At 35.0% G+C, this 22,714-nt stretch overlaps 1 protein-coding gene across 1 annotated transcript in view; it reads right to left on the bottom strand.

The window, feature by feature from the left end:
• Window positions 1–876: 876 nt before the first annotated feature.
• Window positions 877–22,714, bottom strand: part of TTC21B (tetratricopeptide repeat domain 21B) — a 59,639-nt gene continuing 37,801 nt past the window's right edge. The window contains exons 23-29 of the mRNA XM_004674584.2: window positions 17,389–17,539; window positions 16,978–17,139; window positions 14,854–15,049; window positions 11,097–11,321; window positions 6,624–6,744; window positions 2,389–2,456; window positions 877–1,294 (exon numbers count right to left, since the gene is read on the bottom strand). Of these exons, the coding sequence (XP_004674641.1) occupies window positions 1,217–1,294; window positions 2,389–2,456; window positions 6,624–6,744; window positions 11,097–11,321; window positions 14,854–15,049; window positions 16,978–17,139; window positions 17,389–17,539 (1,001 nt within the window). The 3' untranslated portion in view covers window positions 877–1,216. The remainder of the gene's footprint in view (window positions 1,295–2,388; window positions 2,457–6,623; window positions 6,745–11,096; window positions 11,322–14,853; window positions 15,050–16,977; window positions 17,140–17,388; window positions 17,540–22,714) is intronic.

Genomic DNA, 22,714 nt, shown 5'->3' with positions numbered 1-22,714 from the left:
TTGGTGATGGGAAACCCACGGGGATTACAATCGAGATGGAAAAAAAAAATGTGCAAAATGATGTAAAAATAAACTTTGTAATAAAAAAAGAAACACTGATTAGAATCTTATAACACAGAATTAAAATGCCTTTGGAAAACTGGAGAAGTTAGCAGAAGCAAAAGCATGCAAGTCAAAAGAAATAAACACTGGCCACCAAGAAAAGCAGTGACTTTAACAAATACTTTATTAAAAATTGAAATGAAAACTGTGACTGTATTTTAAAGACAAAGATGTAAGGGTCAGAAATAATGCTAAGAACTGAGTTAATTAAGATTAGGTTGAATGTCACATACAAGAGCATGAACTGCTATGCCAAGGTGGTATTAGGCACAGTAGGGTAAGTAGTTGTTTTTGAGTGATGTGCTCTGTGAGTCCTGCTGTCCAAACTATGTTGTTACCCTTCTTCTATTAGATATTATAGTGTCTAAACTTTCACCAAAGACAGTCGTTGGGCAAAAGTTAAATATTCTTGTAAAGGTTTATCTATTTAAACTGATTTCAGGTACTGATTATTAATGTTCACACTGATACTGAGAGTAGCAAGAATGAGTTCAACAAAGGGAAATGAAACTCACAGCATCTATTTTCCCAAGCGACTTGTCTAGGAGAGTCATACTTTTGGCAATACTGTTCATCAATATTGCAGACTGCCTGAGGAAAATAGCCTAATTTTATAAGACTAATCATGCACTTTGATTTCCAAAAGGAAAAGAAACCATAAATTTATAAAATCTTTACTGAAATGGTTTCTTTTTCACATAACATTTACAAAGAAATTTATTCAAACATCTAAAACAATAGAAAATGTTACAAAATATTTAATAAAGAACAATTATTTTACATACATTTCCTGAAATAAAGAATAGTCCTTAGAAAAGGTATGATACTTAATTACCTCAATTTTAACAAGATATTCTTTAAATAGATGAGTCTTTAGCACAAAGATTCCAAATCTGTACCTAATCAAAAGAGCTAATGAAATAAACCAGCTCTCAATCACCTTCTCCATAGAAAACATCCATTTGACATAGAATTTTTCTTTATATGCAAGAGCAGCCTCTGCTGGCGAAAAAGAACTCTGTTCCTATTACAAAGTATTAACTCAAACCTATTTTCAACTGGAAGAACTCAGATTTCTTTCATTTCTTGCTTAACCAACAGAGTAAGTTAATTTTCACGGTCTTAAAGATGTACGGGCCTTGTCAAGTATATCCTTCCTGATTTTTGGATAAGTTGGATGTGCTTCAAGAACCTGTACAAAAGGCAAAAACAAAAAACAAACAAAAAAATGGAAATCACACTAGAACAAAAAAAGTAAGAACTTGTAATTACTTACGAGGAACTGGGAAGTTACAAACCTTAGTAGAAATGAGCATTGCATTAATACTACAATACAACAATACTTTAAAAAAGATGATGTGAAATATTCATACCTAATTACTGCAGAAAAAAATTATGTAACAATGATACAAAATATGTTTGCAATTTAGCTATTTATACACGCTATTTAATAAACAGGTACTGAGTTATTTTTAACCAGTAACATACATCAGATTTACCTGGCATGATCTTGAAACATACACATTTCTAGGCTTAGTGAGTTTAGAAGAAGGGAGACAGTCATTAAAAACAAGAACAATTCCACAAATGACTATAATGTATAATCTTATATTAACATACAACTGTAACCTTATGTGAAATACTGATGTAAGGAGACTCAGTGATCAATAGCAATCACCAAAGTATTCTCTATAATGAAATTGGCAGTGCTATCTGGGATAAGGAGCATTACATAATTCTCTCCTAAGCAGCTTTATTTTGGGAGCTCATAAGTTTAGTATAAAGCCTTATATAATGGAATGCCAATGGCACACTGTATGTATTAAAAAAAACTACAAATTGTAAAACTGCAATGAAAATATTCACCACTTTATTAAGGGATCAATTTTGAGTGACTTCTAAATTCTCTCAAACTTATGAAACTGAATTCCATAATTAGCAGCTTTAGATACTCATTCATAAGAACTTCTATTCAGAATAAGGCTTGGAGAATCTACAATAATCCTCAAATATCTTCTGATTCACAGATTGTCTTATTTAACATATTTCTCTTCTATTCTTATCTAAATTGACTAATCATCTCATATTTGAGTCACAATTAAAAATCTGATTTAAGCAAATTATTTTCAAAACTTTGAAAACTGATCATGTCTCTAGGATACTTTTGATGAGTCTTTTAAATAAAACAGTAGACCTTCTATCTCTAGTCATGTACATCTTGAGAGTAACTAAAAGTAAGACATCATGCATCTGAAAATTTTTAATAAATCTAAATTTAAATGTTACCTGGTGACATATGTCAATTGCATCCACATATCTTTTTGCTTTTAAATAATTAAATGCCAGTTTGTATCCTGTGAAGACAAAACACCACAATGACATAGTACTATTTTTAGAATATAGACCTTGCATACACTTGTCTCTGCCTGTGTTTGTTTATTCACTAGAGGAACTTGTAACAGAGGATGGTGACCATATTACAATAGAGAAGTGCTGAGATAACAGGAGGAAGATTACATGAAAGGAGAACCGGTAAGTAAGACAGTGGAGCTGAAGAAAGGACCATAGTGAATATACTGCTGGACTGGATTCCATCCCACAGATGTGACTTTTGTGGCTTACTGAGAGTCCCACTTTTTTGAGATTATGACACATTCATCGTAGAGCAGCTAATAGAACAGCTATTCATTGGTATTATATCAATTTATTTAGCACTAAACGTGACAGGCAAACTGGCTGCTACTATCATGAAGTTTATATTATAGGGAGAAGAAAGGTACATTTCTTAAGTATTTATGCAAGTAAATGAATAGTTTCAAAAGTGAGATATATAAGAAAGACACTGTAACAAGCCCCGGAGAGGTGTAATAAGACATCTAGCTGGGAGGGTGGATGTTAGATGATTTTTGAAAACTGAAGCCATAAAGTAGGCCACTGTGGTTACTGCTCTCTTACGCAGAGTAAAAGTGTAAAGACCAGTGGTGGACGGACAAATAGGTAAATGCGTCTAGAGTACAAGGTGAGCGGGCAGAGCAGGAAAGAATAGCCCAGAAGGGGAAAATGATTTATTATAAGATACTCCAAATCAGTGATTAGCAACAATTATAATTACTGATACTGAAATATCAGGAAATGTGAAAAATTCCAAAGAAAGTTATAAAACGTTTCTTAAATGATTATTGTTCTCCTATGAGAATGCTCTGAGAGTAAGCAAACTAGGAGACAAGAAAAATGGCAGTGTACTTAATAAGTACTAACATGACATAAAATAAATATGCAATTAGTAAACTGAGTATTTCATTTTACCTCTAAGAGATTTGAATAGGGAGATCTGAATGCTACTCTTGCTCTCTAATCAAAGTACTAGAACAAATTTTAAACAAGTGTTTGAAAAGAATTACTGCGCAATGTAATCATGTGTAGCAAAAACGTGAAGTAGGAATTATCTCATTGATACACATGTACACATATGGACACAGAACTTTCAAATATAAATAATAAACCACAGAAAGGTAAACTTGGTATCATTATGACGGAATTTAGAAATGTGCTAAAAAGAAGTTTGAGCCATTTTGAAAGGAAAACAATTTAAGATGTCATGCCAAAAATACCATACCTGAAAACAAGAGCCAAAAAAACCTTGATTTTCAAGATTTGGTTTCTGCCTTTCTGATTAGCTTTGAGACATTAGGCAAATCATTTGCACTGTCAGTTTCAAATTTCCTCATCCAAAAATGGATATAAAATTCCTTTCTCCGAATCTTGTAATTTTGAAGACCAAATGAAATACTTACTGTAAAATACTTTAAAATTTTTGGAGTAGCACACAAATATAAGCACTTTTTTTTGTGCAAACTCTAAATTACAATGTATTAATACCAGAAGAAACTTGATAGATGATTTTGTTTAAAAATTCTGAGAGGAAATAAAGGACTAGAAATGTCAAAGAACATGTGGACAGTAGCTACATTATACCTGTCAAGCTTATAAAAATTCAGTTCTGTAATCAGGAGAAAAATGAGAGAAACGGAACATAAGCAATTAGTCTGATGACTATCATGTGAGCTGAGAATGGGTGTGAAAGGAGAAACATGATTGTGTTTTCTTGCTGATCCTGAGTTGCTGTTCATTGAGAACACAGTGACATCTCAAGCCTAAATCCCACGGATAGACTGTGATTGTGATATTAAGTATATACTGACAAGTGAAAAATTAATTGCATTATTAACTTGACCAGGCAGGTTGGGCGTGCTGGATATAGTGATAATAAGGAAACTAAAGAATAGAGATCTTAGAGAAGTGTTTACTAAGGAGAAGTTGGTGCCACCAATAAAACACATCTATAAAATAAATCCCTTGTATGGAATATACTTTCAGAATTACATGTATTTTAAAGAGTCTAAGGAATTTTCATTCTATAAGCTGACTTTTGTAAGATGGACAATACCTAAGATGAAAAAATGCCATTAACAAATGTTAGTTCTTACACTCTATACAAATTCGGTAAAACAATAGTCTCCCGAAAAATAAAAGGTAGGGGAAGTCCTAAACTGACAGCACTTAGTGTAAAGTTACTACCTGATTGCCAATTAAATCTGAGTCCATACTGTGACATGGCTGCTAGAAAGACAGATGGCTAAGTTAACAACTACTACAATTGTATTAAAAAGAAGCTTCATTATACATTCAACTAATTTTTACATCATTCATAAGAACTTGTTCATTTCTGGTACAACACAATAGGAGTAACATAAACAAGTAAAATAGCCTTTTTCAAATTAAGCTGGCCATGGAATCTCATCTCCTCACACTCAGCACTTTCTCTCCCACCCACCCCCATTATATTATTAACAGAAACAGCTATTAATATCACACTAAGTATTCTAAAGCACAGTTTGAGAAACTATTTTAGTTTCCAGGAGAGGGCATCAGGGAAGATGAAAGACTCAAACTAAGACTCATGCTTTAATTCAATCTTCTATAAATTTTAAATCCCAAATTCTTGTATTTATTTACTGTAGAGCTATTTTCCTTTGGAAATATATGAAATATTTTGAAATTTAGAAGCATCATGATTAAAGGCTTATACAAATTGAAAAAAAAATTCATTTCATTTTCTTATATCATTGTTAATTTTTGGACAATATTTAATTTCTTCCCTCAGTTGTAGTTCCCATAGTTCTCCTACCACCCAGCATTTCCACTCCTAGGAATCTACCCACAGGACACAAAAACAGTAATTTGAAAGGAAACCTGCACTCCCATGTTTACTGCAGTACTACTTAGAATAGTTAAGATATGGAAACAACCTAAATGCCCCCAAAACAGATGAATGGGTCAAGAAGATGTATATATGCAATGGGATATTACTCAGTGATCAAAACAACTCATATGATCTGCAGCAAAATGGATGGAGCTGGAAGGGATTATGCTAAATGCAGTAAGTCAGAAGGAAAAAGATAAAAATTGGATGGTTCCACTTATGTGCAGAATACAGCAAAGCCAGAGTGTCAGGAAAAAGACAAAACTTGCAAGCTGACCATAGATCTGAGGAACATAGGTGTGAAGGGGGAGGGAAAGGGGTCAAGAGAGGAAAGGGAAGAGCACAAGCAACTATGGAGATAATTCAATATTTTTTATTAAAAATATGATTTAAAAAGAAAAGTTTTTTTTTTTTTTTTTAAGCATGTCTCAGGAAAAATGGTAATATAATTTAGGTTGATGTGAAAGAGGTCTTAGGCGAGTTTGCAATTAGTGGGTCACATATGTAAGAGAGAAAAGACCATTGATTGCTCCAGAGAACAAACCTGGGCAGTTTCAGTGAAGCATATTTCTGTTCAATATAAAGACAGAGCAGAAGAGCAGGGGGGTGAGCTTTCTAACAATGTGTAACAAGGCTAGTCACTAAGTATATTCTGAATGCTTGCAGAAATCATTCTTCAAATTAATGTGTAACAAGGCTAGTCACTAAGTATATTCTAGATGCTTGCAGAAATCATTCTTCAAATTAATAGTCTACCACTGAACAAGATGATGTTTCTAGATGTTCAGGAGGAAAAACAGTTCACAATCAAATTATTGTGGGGAACATGTCCCATCTGTGATATCCAATACAATATACAGTAGGGTTTAAAAGCATTGAGAAGTTCTGCAGTAAAGAAACCTGTGGAACTTGAATTCCTGCTATGTCTTCCTAATTTACTTGAAACCTAAGTAAAATAATTTCCCTCCACCACACTGCCATTTTGGAAATAGCAAAAGGTGAAGGGAGAGAAAGGGGCAGAATTTAGTGAGATACCCTCTGAGGTGACTGAGGAGTTTGAATCTCAGAAAATTATACCTAATAACTATTAGTAGCTAATAATCTATTATGAATGGAAGTTTTTCAGAAGGAGTAACAAAGAAAATTGACTCTGTACATTGTGTTCTTAAAAAGAAAATCAAATGCATCGAAGTGATCATTTATAAATAAAACACAAGTTTTCCTGTGAAAAATCTAGCTTCTAATTTGTCAAACTCACCTACTGCTGGATTTGTCTGATTGCCATGTTTCCATGCCATCTCATAGTTTAAGGCAGCGTCTGTATATGCTTGCTCTTTTTCCATAATGTATCCCATATATTCATGAGCTTTGCAACAAGACTAAAGAAAAATGGAAAATGTATCAACAGATTTAACCAGATACCACTTTATACTCGATACTAAGTTTTTATGGGGTGCTTATGATTATAGCAATCAACCACATTAATTTACTTAAATGGCATATAAAACAGTAGTTTTCAACCTTGGCTATGCAATTACATCATCTATGGGACTTAATGAAAGGTTCTGTTGCCAAGTTCCAACCTTATACCTACAGACCCAAGATTTTTGGGTGAGGGGTAAAGGCATGAGTATTTTACAAATGTACATAGATACTTTTGTTATTTATTTATGCATACAGAACTGGGATACAAGCCAGAGGTGCAGGGGCAGTGAGAGGATTAACCAGAAACTAAGTGGGGAGCAGAACAGACAGATGGATGAAGTACACTGCTGAGGGGAGCAGCGGGTGAGACAGGAGAGGTCTGCTGCGCCATGTGGGTCACCTCCCTGGCTGGGGATAGAACTTGCACTGAAGCGGCTGCAGCCAGCTTGCAGTGCTGTGTCCTAACCCTCTGCGCCACCAGGGAGGGCCACACATATATACTTTTTATTACAAATTATTTCAGCACATACTCTGGTTTCTCTTCAGATCGCATAAATCTTTCGCCTTTTACAAATTATTTCAGCACACAAATATAGAAATAACAGTATAGTGAATATAATGAACTAAGAACTTATCTTCAATAATTAACACATGAGGGGCCACCATGGTGGCTCAAAAGGTTAAATGTTAGCACTATGAAGCTATCTGTAGCATGAGTTCAATCCCTACCCAGGGAGCTGACACACGTGGCACAGCAGAGCTCTCCTTCCTCGCCCTCTGCTCTCCTCAGCAGTGTATTTCAGTACATCTGCCTGTTCTGTTCCCCACTCTGTCTCTGGTGTATCCTCTGTACCTCTAGCCTACACCCCAGCTCTTGTTTGAAAAAATAAACAGATCTTTAAAAAAATAATTAACTCATGAGTAGTTCTGCTATTCTTGTGTCTCACACACTTGGCATTCTGTATTATCAGAAAGAAACACAAAGATACTGTGTCACTTCATTCAAAAATATTTTACTGTGTCACTGTAGGGAAGAAAAAATACCCTTCTAGGTTATTTTCTGGGAAAAAAAAAATACCAGAGATGCATGTAATACACTTAAACTTCCTACCAAACAACATAGCCTAGTCTAACTGGCTTTAAACGTGGTCACAACACTTACATTAGCCTACAGTTGGGCACAATCATCTATATATAAACTCTTTTCAGTAAAGTTTGAATATCTCCTGTAGTTTATTGAAAACTGTAGTGAAAGTGAATAACTGAATAGGTATCTGGGTCCTCTCTACTACCATATACCAACTGAAGGCACCCTGGGCCAGAAAAAAGTTGGAAGCATCGAATTAAAAGGACAGCTGGATGGAGGGAATGCTAGAGCAACAATTTCTCCTTCTGACGAGGGCTGAGAAGTGTGGAGAGAACTGTACAGTGTCAGTCATTAACATGGCTGACTGTGGAGCTGTGACTCAATGCTGAGGACTAGCATCACCAAAAAGTATTGTATCAAATATAGTATCACCCATCAGGGAAAAGATCAGAACACAAGAATCAAAGTGTGGAATGCATGTCCTTTTCACACCATCATAAAGTGGAGAAAATGTAAGTTGAACCATCTTCTGTCAGGTTGTCTGTTACAGAGGTGCAAATTTCCTCTTTGTTCCAGGCTTCCATATAATACCTGGTGCTAAATCCTATCTGTTTAATACTTTGATTATGTCTCCTTCAAATTCATATGCTGAAATTCTAAGCTCAATGTGACAGTGTTGGAAGGTAGAGCCTTCGGGAGGTAATTAGATCATGAGGGAACAGCCCTCATAACTGTGTTCAGTACCCTTAAAAAAGGGGCCCCAGGCCCTCCCTGGTGGCACAGCGGGTTAAAGCACAGCACTGAGAATCTGAAGCCACTTACGCATGAGTTCAATTCCCGCCTGCCGCCTGCCCCGGAGGATACCACATGGCGAGCCAGACCTCTCCTGACCCGCCCGCTGCTTCCCTCAGCAGTGTACTTCGTAAATCTGCCTATTCTGCTCCCCACTCTGTCTCTGGTGAAGCCTCTCACCGCCCCTGAGCCTCTGGCCTGTACCCCAGTTCTGTATTAATAAATAAATAAATCTTAAAAAAAAAAAAAAAAAGGGGCCCCAGAGAGTTGTCTTGTCCTCTCCTTCCAATGTACAGCTGGCAGTCAGCAACCCTGCAGAATCCTCACTTGAACACAACCATGCTGGCACTCTGAACTTAGACTTCCAGCTTCCAAAACATTGACAAATGAAATTCTATTGTTTATCAAGCCACCAGTAATATGGTATGGTGTTCTAGTATCACCAGTTAACTGAGACAATTACTGAGATTTTAAGTACTTCTTTAAACTTTGTAACCAAAATGAGTGTTTTGTTTCTCCCTAGTCTGGCACTGTCACTGATGGCATGCTCTTCCACCATGAGGCACATAATATCTGATTCTCTATGACATTATATCCATTCACTTATTCATTAAGGTTATAAAGTGGTAACGTTCCATCATTTTTTTTTTTGTTTAGTGGCTGGAAAATATTTATAATGAGAAACATCTCTTTGTCTGCTATTATCCAATAGCTCAGTTCATACAAAAAGCCAAGACAAATGTTTTACTCTTTCCTTTGTTAGATTTAAAAATAACGGTCAGTTCATTAGTGCATTTTAGGGTTTTTTCCTTCTTATTTTATCTTTGTGAATTCATGGATTTAAATATATTTGGGATGTTTCAATTCATGGTATTTATTATTCTTACTGATAACTAAAGTGTCACAATTTCAGCTAATGGAAGCATCTTCAAGTTGGCTCCTGAGTCCTTGATATAACTCTAATCATTTTTGATAGCTTCCTTGCCATCTGGTTTAACAAGATGGTCTAATGTCATCTTGTACATTTCCTGCTCCAGATCTGGATGATCTCCATTTTTTAATTATATAATTCAAGGTTTCTAATCTTTAGTTCTGAATTTCCTGCTTCCAATATGAGCATGCTCATGCCCAGTCAGCAGGGCTGACACTTCTAAAGTAACCTTCATGTTCAAACATGAAGCCTACTGCTGTCAGTGTTCTAGCAAACTGAAATTTGTCTGCATGGAAATGTTAATGCCCCTGCAATTTTGCTTAATCATACATTAGGAATGTTAGAGCCAGCTACAAGGCAATTTAGATTTTTTAAATCCTATTAATGATATTCAGCTTTTTAAGATCAATTTAACCTAATATTAGCTGAAAATGGTCACTTAGAATATTCTATAAATTGATCAATGGCATGCTGTTTTAGGTTCTTGAAGATTCTAATAATTCTATTAGATAATAATTCTCTTTAAAAAAGAAATCAGGTTGGGCCTCCCTAGTGACACAAGAGGTTAAGTCTCAGCACTGTGAAGCTGGGCAGTCACTGCAGCACAAGTTTGATCCCCAGCAGGGAGCTGACCCCTCTTGTCTTGTACAGCAGACCTCTCTTGTCTTGCCTGCTGTTCTCTTCAGCAATGTATTTCAGTAAATCCTGACTGTTCTGCTCCCCACTCTGTTGCAGGTGAATCCTCTCATTGCCTCCCTCACCAACCCCCTCACACTTCTGTCCTGCACCCCAGCTCTTATATGCATAAATAAAAAATCATTTTTTCATACAGAGAACAAACCTGAACCTCTACTGTAATTGAGTCTGAACTGACTGATACGAATTTAATCAAGACAACTATCCTCAAGTTTCCAAGCTGACTATATTACTTCTCAATAAATAACATTCTTTACTTAAGAAAACAATAAGACATTCTTTTTATGATTAAACATTAAAATGTCTTTTAGTAGAAAGTTTATATTTCAAATACTTTAAGGTTTTTAATTTTGTACTTGAAGATAAGGTACAAATTTTTGTTAATTATCAAATTAAATGTTAAGGATACTTTCCCCAACAAAATATATTATACACATTGGATTCTAATAATGTGCAAACAAGATGCAGCTTCAGTAAATTCATTAAGAGTATTTCTTAACAGGAGGGACAGATGTCTATAACTAATGATCTTTTGCCAATTTTCATTGGTTCTGCGTTGATGTGGATAATCACAGGCAAAATGCTTGACATTCCAAAAACTTTAAGTTGGAACAACACAGCTGAAACTAGAAACTGCACAAATCTCTAATTTGTTTTTTTTATTAATGTTTATTTCCCAAGAATAAACATTTAATTTTTTTAAGACAGGGATTCTTAGAAATGAACCAACACTAACAATTTATTATTGAAAGCTTATACAACTAAGGTTAATGGTAATTTTTTACTCTTTAATTACCTACCCTATTATGACGCAGGCACCGTTTTAATAGTTCTTCTGCCATATCATATTTTGCTGATTGAATATAAATATCAGCGAGTAGCAGCCAACTCTTCTCAAAGTCCTCTGCATCAATAGGATTCCAGTTCATTTTTGCAATCCTTTTCAGTTGGTTCCTGGCTCTTGGCGTCTGTTTTAAGATCATATAAGCTGTTGCCATCCCCAAAAGTGCTGGAATATGATCCTTCTGTAAGAAAACATAAATTTAACCCCTGGATACAAAAACATAAATGTCCTATGTTTAAAAGGAAACCACATGTTAAGTAACAAATGCTACATAAAATAAGAATTGCCAATGGATTTTATTTCTGGCTCCACACAGATAACTGTGAAATAGTCATTATTTAACACATTAAGTAACCATAAGTTTTGGCCAGGCACCATGTGGTCAATCAAGATAATTCAGTAAGTATGCAGATACCATAACCATACATTCCCAGGCAACAGATTGGCTGTTTAAGTTTTGTATAGAAATAGAAACAAACAAAATTCTTTTTCAGTGTAACCCTAATTGAGCATCTGAATTTCAGGTTTACTACGCTGGTTCCTTAGTTTCTTCACTTAAAAAACAGAAATACAAAATTCAGAAGTAAAATGATAGTCCTTATCTATATTAACTACTACTGCTCCTTTGCATTCCCTTCTTATTTTAAAGCTTCATCTCCCAATAAAATTTGACCAATGAAGTATTATAAATGATGCATACAATTAACTATTTGGAAATTACATGAAATAAACTCATGCTTTAAAAATGCTTTTAGATTTTGTGCCTGAAGCTTCTTGATAGTGTCTATAAAACATAATGTTCTTTTAGACAGAGTTCAAAGTCAGAAAAATGCCACTCTGTGAAATCAACGTCCTAATAAGAATTGCTATAAAATGGAGGCCATTAGTGATGTATCGAGAAAACCAACTTACCTAAGCAATAATGTGTATGTCTCTGAAAATGTAGGGTGCATCTTAATTTCAGCAGAGGGAGTACAATGTTTTTATAATGAAAAAGACTTCAGTTTAAAATGAAAATAAAAGATGAGAAAATATGGATTTAGAAATTATAATATTAAGTTTATAACAAAGGTAAGGTAGCAGGTTTGGGTAGCTAATAAGGAATTTTGCAAAAAGAGAGCAGAATGGAAAGATACTGAAAATCCAATACCAATCATGGCTCCAAGTCAGAAAAAACCCCGAATAGAAAAGAGTACTTCATTAGAGGTTGATGAGTTCAGCTTTTAGGAATATAAAACAATACCTTGGCTGTAATTCTATGCATAGCCATAAACTTCTAATATATCATTTGTCTCCCTAATTAAGGAATGGCAAAAAAAGTTTGAGTGACACATCCTACCAACTGACAGCAGATTCTGAAGATGTATGTGGAGTTTTATCAATAATTGAGCCACAGCCTCACCCCCGGTGAGCCTGAGAGAATTGAAAACAGAGGCTTTCTATTTCTTTGTCAGCCAGGTCCTATATAACCCACAAGAATCCTGTAAGAATGCCCACATTTATTCACATACTGAAAACATCCTACACTATATATTTAAAAATAAACTTCCTGATTTTAAAATCACACATTTTAAGTGTGATTAGAATGAGCCAATTCCTCCCAGATTCATCACTCCCTAGTCCACTGAAGAACAGTCTCTAAAACTGCAAACCTTATGTCTACCATCAGCATTAGCCTACGGTACAAGCATGCTAAGGTTAACCAGCTTCTCTCTTTCAATCTCAATCTCTCAAAGTTGCAATGACTTATGATCAAAAAGGACCATATAACACTATTAAAAACAAGTTATTTCTATGGTTCAAGGTGAGGGGAAAAAAGCAAGTGGAAACATGACCTTGGGTTTAATGTATCTTTTACTGGCTCCTCTCAAGGCATCCTGTCACCTCATTTTCAATCAGTGTGAATACTGCATCACACTGTGAATTTACTCTATGCTTTCCTGCCTCTTTTCATACTCTTAAAGCCAGAGGCATTTCTATTGCTCTGCCTGTGAACATGAAACTTTGCCTGGTATTTCTTAAATCATACCTTCTCCAGAAAAGTTACTTTCCTTACATTTTCTCCTATGACACTTTTATTTGCATTCTAGGACAGAATGTAATACATTTTACTTTGTACTAAAGTCACTATGCTTATCTCGGCATCTCCAGATTGAAGAAAGGCAACTCTAGATTGTAGAAAGGCAGTAGACATTGGTTATTTTAGTGATCCCACTGGGTTCAGCACCACCGGCTGCTTAATGAATATTCATTATATTTAATGTATGCAGCTTATGAGTTAAAAGAAAAAAACATAAAATATGCATAGAGTCAGTAAAGATTTGAGAATTTACATTACCAATCACATTTAAAGAAAAGATAAAAAAAATGTACTCTCTCAAAAGAAAGAGTTGCCAGTCTTTCTAGAAAATAATTGTGATGCCATTCACTGCTTTTGTTGGTCTTTCAAACTTCATGGTTGATACTCTCATTACATGATAAGTTGCCATTACACAACATTCCGTAGCTTTGCCACCTTACTTGAACAAATTTTCAGTTTATGATAGTCCTACTGTTGGTCTCCATCACCCATCTGCTGTCACCCAACTGCTGCCACACAGACACTTTCGACAAAACACCAGCCCTGAGAACATTACTTCAATGTCAGCAGAAGGGCACTGCTCTAGGACACTGGTATCCCAACAGCTTTGGGAACTGTGGGCTTCCCAAAGTGCTTCAGGGTCTTGGCAGGCAAGGAGAATGGGTTAGAGGTGGAGGCTTTTGGTAGTTCACTCCTACCATTGTGACCTCTGAACCATAGTAAAACTGTATATCCTCTAAGAAACAGAAGTCTTGGGTAGACTACAACACAGTTGAGTGGAAGAATATGAAATTCACTGAATATGCTCACAACTAGCTATTTTTTTTTTACATCATTTGGTGCATTTTTCCATCTCAGTTGTAATCCCCTTGGGCTTCCCATCACCAAATCACCCGTGTGCCATCACCAAAATCAGGCACACTTCCCTCCCCCCAACAACTAGCTATTTTTAACTACCTATGGGGAGGGTACTTAGAATTCTGTCTTTAATATTAAGCAGATGAATGTTGCATTGTGTGAGAGAAAGAAAAAAAGACTGTCAGAAAATAAGAAGGGAAGTAGATCTGAGTGGGGTGAAATGAGAAGAAAGTCTTTGATGTAACAACAGCAACAATACTGTTACCCCCATTATTGCTAAGTTTTCTCAGTGTAGCTAAGGAACTCCATTATTTGCATGGCTGAATTGTAAGTTGTCACTGTCAGCACAGATCTCACAAAGCCTTGGGATTAGAAAAATGTCAAGTTCACTTAAGTGAAAAGGGTGAGATAAGAAGGCAGCCAGGTATTTATTTCTATTTAGTAAGTTAACCTAGGCTGCAAAATAGAAATGCTCCAGAGGATAAAGCTGTTCTCTTGAGAATTAATTTATGCTCTTTTGAAGAACTTTTCTTCTCTAGAATTCATCTTTCTAATGGAGATAAATATATCAATAACACATCAAAATATTAACATTTCTTTTCCAACGAAGGTATACGGTGTAAAATTATGTCAAGCTACATCTCTAATAATGCAAGTACTATTTAATTTAATAATGCAAGTAATTACATTAATGTCCAGAAAATAAATTTCAAATGGATATTGTGTACTACAAAGGAAAGAATACACACAAAGTCAATAAAGAACATCTACTAACCTCTGAGGTGGCTATTTCAGTGAAGGTGTTCAATGCTTGCTCAACATTAGATTTCTGTTTGGTAGCCATCAGGCAATAGTTTTCCATTATTCGAAGCTGTACATGACCCTGAACAGTCTGAGGCTTTAGTTCTTTAAGGAGTTTTTCTGCTGTCCTCACTGCTAATTGCACAGACTCTTGCTTCTCGGTTGAATTACTGTTTACAATTAAGAGGAAATTTCCATGTCTGTTACTCATGAAGTAAAATTCATAGAGATTAGAATGAACTCTAGGGTACAATGGTTTCTTTTTCTGTCACTAATTTAAAAGTAATCATTTTTGAAGAATGCATCATTCTTTTTGAACACAGCTAAAATATACTTTTTAACAATATTAATATTCTTTCAATAAAACACTACTATATAATTAATCATTCTAGATGATAAAAATTAGACACTACATGTGCACATGTGTTCATTTCAGTGAATATAGAATGAGAAATCAAGAAAAGTAGACTCAGACAATTATCACCTATTGAGAAAATGCAATGGAAGAGGGAACAAAAAGTAGCTTTGTGGAAGAACACCCCTCTACCCCTGCCCCTTGCTAAGCATTGTATTCCTCCATTCAATCTGTGCAGAATCCAATTTATATATTAGAAAACTGAGATTCCAACTGGTGAACCAATTTGTCATGTTCACACAACTAATAAATGGTAGATATATTAATCTAAACCCATTAGAATATAAAGTCTACTTCATTTTCATCACCCAATTGCCTATCAGATTCTCAGAAATTATATACCTGTCAAACGGTCATAAATTTCAAGTGCATTAACAATTTGAATATAATAATGTCTTTATTTTTCTTTAATATTAGCTAATTCACAGCTCTCAAAAGTCCAGTTATTGAGCCATTGATATTCCTCAGGCCTTAGATTTTTATTTTCTCTAAAATATTTTTAATTCTTCCAAGTTCCTGTTCTTTGGATCCTGTAACTATGTATTATTTTTCTTTCCACTGTAGTGATTGTTTTTTTCTAACCTTCACTTCTCTATCAGCCCTTGCAAATTTTAGCAGCTCTAAAATTTTACTCTCAGACTTCTATTACCACATTTTACTCACAAAGAAGACACTCATGGGGTTCTAATTATCTACCATGAGCAACTAACTCCCAAATCTGTATCTGTACTTGTGACTTTCCTAGTTTTAGCTGTGTGTCTTCAACAACTCCTGAAGATTCCCACGGGAAAGTTTAGAATTGCATAACAGTACATGACTTAAATCTTTATTAAAAAAAAAAAAAAACAACATTAAAAACACGCTATTTCCCTGTGTAAAAATTTTAATGGTCTCTATCATCCAAGCCTAAAAGCTGTCATTGAAACCTCTCGCAATTTGGTTTTAGTTCTCTCTCACTACTTTACGCACGTTTCCCTGATGCTTTTTACTGCTATAATTTCAATGATTTCGTGCAACATGTAAGATCCATTTAAACCACTTGTTTTGTTGGAGATGAGAGATTCCAAATATGGCCTGGCTCTTCAGTAAACTACATGCTCTTGAAGGCAGAGACCACCTCTTACACATCTCAATCTCACACACTGCCACCATGCCTTCCCCAATTCTGAGGACAAGTAGCTAACACAGGTTTATAACCATGTGCTAGCAGCGCACCACAGTGGCTGACAGCAGTGCCTTTACATGCAGGTAGAACTCAGCCACATTCTTGCCTCTACCATTCACCCACTGAGTCACGTTAGACACTAGTTCTGAGATTCTTTCACAATATAGGGAATAAATAATAATACACATAAGTAGTCAGCACCAGGCTCACAACTACCATTTGTTAAAAATTTACTAAAGCTGTTTGGAAATTTTGGGGGGAAAGTAATAAAATTCTGTAATTATTTGTCCTAGTTTCTATAGAGTAGGGGAATATCTTCAGGATATGTCTATTCTGATTTAGAATACCTAGAAGCATTTCATCCTTGTTTTAGAGAATAGTTATTCTAATTGTATCTTACTTATCTGATACTTCTTTAGTGTTATCCTGAAATGTAGGGGTTTTGGATAAGATATCCCTGCTTAATATGTCTAACAACTGTTTCCAAAAAAGAGAGTAATTTGTCAAACAATACTTACCCCAGGTCTCTATCCAGATTTTCAAATACTTCACCTCCAATAGTTTCATTATCTGGATTCAAGCAGATTTCTATCATATTATAAAGGGCATTTTGGCCCCAGTCACTATCTTTCCGAGATTTATTAAAGTGTCGAAGGGCATCGTTTGGTTCTCCAGTGTACCTTGTTAGATGTAAAAAAATTCATTTGTCTTACACAATGAGGACAAATTTGTTTATAACTATTTTTGTTTGTAGTCTGTAACTATGAATATATTTTAAAATGTAGACATTGTAGATATTTGTTAGACATTGTAGATATTTGTTAATAAAAAGAAAACCTTACTGAATTTCTTCACATAAAGAAAAGCTTAGTCTACTTTAGCCACGATGAGAAACAAAATTAAGTAGGATATTTTGCCAAAAGACTTACCAAAGATATAATCCTTTACAGTACTGAAATCCTGGCTCAAATTTTGCTCTGGAGTTATGTTTCTCAGCCATTAAAAAAAATCTCGGAACATCCTCAAGTTTTCCACATCTTCTTAAAAGATCAATTAAACGAGATAATGTCATATAGTTATCTAGAAATATAAAGAATATTTCAGTTACCAATAACATTTTGTTGCCTTTGTTTTGATGGTTAGCCTTACTTCATTATAGTACCTTTTATATCAAATAAAGTATAATTTAAATATAAGTGAAGGAATACTTGAGCAATTTTAAGTCCCTAAAGAGACTACATGGCTAACTGGATTATCTAGCAAATGATAAAGGGTGGATTGGTCTGGTCACAGTGAGAGAGGCAACTCTGTGAAAATGAACATTTGCGCAAGTATTTTTTCAACTGTTTCTGAGATCAAAGTCTTTCAGAAACAGTCTCTGTATCAGATAATCTAAACTCCCACTGCAAAATTCAGGAGGGTAGGTTTAATTACATGGAATAAATCTACCTCTGAAGCCCATTTTCCTATTTATTGAAGCTAGGAAGAGGTGAGAACAATATATTTTAATAATAATATTTGGGACAGGCAATTAAAAATCTCACTTCAGTTTCCTAACTTATTATGTACTAACTTATTATGTTCTACAAATTTAACATTAGTCCCAATATTTGAATCCTATTTTATTTTCTACTAAGGAAACAGGATTGATTTAGTGACTCATTTTAGGTAATACTTTCTAGAAAACCTTCTCTCAACTCTTTACAGTTCTTTCTAATCACTGAAATACTAAAGCTTTTAATTTAAATTGAAATGCTACATTATATTAGTTTCAGAGGTACAACATAAATTGCTAGATATTTGTATATATTGTGAAATGAAAACCACAGTAAGTCATAGTTAACAGCTTTCACCATAAACATAAAATATTAAGTTTAAGGATAATTTCATACATTTTTTAAGTTTGTAAGAATAATGACATTTTATAAAAATATGTATAAATAAGACACAAGTGAGTATAAATAAGAACAGAAATCACTCATATTACCATCAGCTAGATATGACAACCTTTTGGTAATTTCCTTTCATATATTTATGACTGAAAATCAACCTATAAATATTTAAGACTAAGCAAAGAAATACATTTTCTTGCTTATATAAATAAACAATTGGTGTCACACTTGGGCTTTCAATATTGATTTAACATTATTCAGTGAACAGTTCCCAAATGCCATTACATGTTCTTCAAAACATGATTTTAATGGCTACATTAATACTATATTTTATTGATGGCTTGTTTATATTTAAGTTCTTTGTATTTTTTAGGTATTTGAGTTCTCAAGCTTCAGTTAGCACAGAATATACAGCAAGGGCTTTATAAAAACTCTTGTTATAAGAGCTGTTCTGATCACTTTCATAGGGTGAGTCCCTAGAATTAAGACACTCACACACAAACACACACTGTCTTTTAAATCAATTTATCTGTTTTAAAAACAATTTTATTTATTTTTACGCTGAAGAACTGGGGTGTAGACTCGAGGTGCATTGTGTGAAAAGATTTATCAGAGATAGAATGGGGAGCAGAATAGACAGATAGACTGAAACACACTGCTGAGGGGAGCAGCGGCATGACAGCTGCTGTGTCGTGTGGGTCAGCTCCCTGGCCAGGGATAGAACCAAGGCCGTAACAGTGACAGCACTGAAACTTAACCCCTATGCCACCAGGGAGGCCCTAAATCAATTTATCTTTGAGTCTATCTTCTGAAAAAAGAGAATGCTGTGGGGGTAGCATGCAAGGCATGACACTTGATCACCCTGGGGCGATGCTGATATACTTACCCCCCAGGGACTGATCACTGGACCGCCTTGTTAGTAAGATTAGAGCCACTAGTGGAAATCAGGCATACACTTACCCTCTCTGAAGTCCCTAAGCCAGTGTTCAGTTTGACTCACCCTTCTCTGTCAATAAAGAGGCCGGGATCCCACATTTGGGAAGATGCAGCATCCTAAGCTGCTCTACAACTCCTGTTTTTCTTCTTTGGTGTTGTTGACACAAGATGTCTTATGACCTAGCAATTCTATTTCTGGGTAAAGACCCCAAATAAGCAGGGAGTCAGACAAATCTCTGCACACCAGAGTTCAGAGTAGTGTTATTCACGATAAGTAAAAATTGGAGACAAACCAAGTCCATCATGGGCAAATTGATGAACAAAATGTGGCATACATATACAATGATGTATTATTTCAAAAGAAGGGAAACCCTGGTATACTGAAATATGAATGAACCTTGAAGATATTACACTAAGCGAAGTGAGCCAGACACAAAAGGACAGTGATGATAGGATTCCACTTACATGAGGTACCTGAAGTAGTAAAATTCATAGAACAGAAAGTTAAAGTGCTGGTAGCCAGGGATGGGGAAGGTGGGAGTCAGTGTACAAAATTTCACTGGAATGGTGAGAAAATTCTAGAGGTGGATAATAGTGATGGTACAGAAAAAGTTAATGTAATTAATGTCACTGAAATGTACACTTAAAATTACTAAAATAGTAATATTTATATCTTGTATGCTTAACTACTGTAACAATTCTTTTAAAAAAAAGAACCTTTTAGTCTTTGCATCTATTCTATTATATGACATGAAAATAACCCAGATTGACCTTTTGCTTCTTTGACTAACAACCTTTGCTTTTGGTCTCAAGATTTTGTTCTTCCTGCCTTTGGTTATCTCTAAAAAGTAGAAAATGATAAGAAGATCACTTCAGACAGCAGGATTTAGTTATAAAATAAGTAAGTCATGGGGATGTAAGATCTAGCATGATGAAAATATTTACTAATACTGTGTTGCATATGTGAAACATGTTAAGAACAGATGAAAATTTTCATGACAAAAAGTAAACTGGAATTATACTTGGTGAAAGATATTAAATAAATTTATTATGATCATTTCCCTATATACCTATGCATAATGTCATATCATAAATGTCAAATCATTGTTATGTACCTGAAATTAATATAATGCTACATGTTAATTACATATTAATTTAGAAAAAAGAAAAATAGGATTTGAATATTGGCCTTGTCCTCTAGTTGTATGAAAACAGGCAAATTACTACATTCTCTAAATCTAGGAGTACACTTATTTTCCTAAATTAATAATTCTTACTAGTGCCATGGAAACCAAATAAAATAAAGGCATTGCTAATACTTGAGATGTACGATATTGCTAACTTTATGAAAAGTCAACATCGGGAGGCCAATTCCTTTCATAATTATTTCTTATAGTATCACTTAAATGTATTAATTACTCATTCAAGTTATAATTACCAGTGATTAAATTACATTCACTTATGATTTGATAGGCCCTGAAATTTAATAGAAGGCAAATTTCTAACTGAAGGAATTCACTGAAAACTAAAATGTATTACATTCTTAAAAAAAAAAAACAACTAACTTAATATTCATTAATGGACAGTGAGAATATAACAAAATAAGTATAGTATGAAAAGAAAGGAATGAAGAATTAGGCAAAATTCCTCTTAGCCTGGGGAAGTAGGAGAGGTTCCACATAGGATCAGATCTTAGAGCATCATGAAGGCTAGAGTGGACCTCACTTGATAACACATTCCAGGAAGCAGACGGTATGTATGAATGTAGAGCAGAGAAGAACCTGGGAGTATAATAAGCTGATGCTGCTAGATATGGAAATGACGAAGAGGGATAGGAAATAAGAATGGAAAGATAATCTAGACCTCATTATCAAAATATGGTATTATTTTAGAATTTACCATGGAAAGCCATCCTCAGTTTTAAGCAAGGGGATGGGTATCCACTTTTAGAATTAATGTGATAGTCCTGATGATGGCATGGAGCAACAAGAATCTAGAGTCTGCAAGATTAGTTGGGAAATTCTGCATTTATCTGGGTGAAAGGTGAGATGGTCTTAATTAGAGCCTTGGGCTAGAAGACAAATTTGATGTGATTGCTGCTAAGCAGATATAACTGATGGGACATTTTAACCAATTAGTGTATGGAAAAGAGAGAACTCAGGATAATTTGGAGATTCTGAAAGATAAAAGGTGTATGTAATCTATCAAAAGAACAGTAATTAGAGCTATAAGGAGAATTTTCAACTAGCTAGGTTAAGTGGAACTGTACATTTTTGAAATAAGTTAAAATGCAGCCTCTTAAAGAACTAGATGTGCTACTGAAGATGAGCAATAACACAACTATCAATTAGTACAGATGAACAGGTTTTAGAATGATTCTTGCAAAACGGCTCTGTGGATAAATATATAAAGTCCTATTAAAAGTAAAGCACAGGGGCCCTCCCTGGTGGCACAGTGGATAAATGCAGCACTAAGAAGCTAAAGCCACTTCAGCATGAGTTCGATCCCCGCCCGCCCTGGAGGTGACCACATGGTGCGGCAGACCTCTCCTGACCTGCCCGCTGCTCCCCTAAGCAGTGGACTGCATCAGTCAGCCTGTTCTGTTCCCCACTCTGTCTCTGAATATTCTCACAGCCCCTGTACCTCTGGCCTATACCCCTGTTCTGTATGCATAAATAAATAAATCTTTAAAAAAAAAAAAAAGTAAAGCACAGACTACAAGATTAAAAACAAACTATCACAGATGCAAAAACCTCACATTTTTAAATGACTTGGTATTTTGTAGACATTCAATGATCTCTTCAGTCAGTGAATATTTACTTCATACCATCTATGTACTGGACAGTGTCTGAGGCTGGGGATATAAGAATGTGATTCTAGCCCTAAAAACTGAGGAGTGTGCCCTTAATGTAAAAGACAAATACAAATATTTTCAGCAAATGCTAAAAGTGATAAATAGGTATGGATGAAGTGACGCATAATAGGGTGATGAATCCATCCCAGTTTGCCTAAGACTTTTTTCTTTCACTGAGTCCTACATCCTGGGAAATCCTTCAGTTCTAGGCAAATCAGGGTGGAGGATCACTCAACCCAGCATCTCCTAAGGCACCTTACAACATAGGTGGTGATCTTTCTTTCCTTTTTGGCAGGGGTGGGTATATTTTGGAATACTTGCTAGGAAAGACAGAGAGAAGATCAATGTACATTATGGCAAAAAGAAAAAAGACCACGTAGAGAATGTCATTGGTATTCTGGAGTTTTAGGCACTTATATTGAACTTATGAATAATTTGTTTTGTTTATAAATACTCCAAATTAATTAGTTATACTAAACCAATTTTAGGTGCTTGGGGAAAAAATGCTGGTGCCAAGTAACATGGTGAGACAAAAATTCATGTGAAAAATAAGGGCTTCTTTAGGTCTTAAAT

This window comes from Condylura cristata, unplaced genomic scaffold (assembly GCF_000260355.1).
Source record: "Condylura cristata isolate star-nosed mole 26May11 unplaced genomic scaffold, ConCri1.0 scaffold00002, whole genome shotgun sequence".
Taxonomy (NCBI): domain Eukaryota; kingdom Metazoa; phylum Chordata; class Mammalia; order Eulipotyphla; family Talpidae; genus Condylura; species Condylura cristata.
This window is presented reverse-complemented; position numbering and strand designations above follow the sequence as displayed.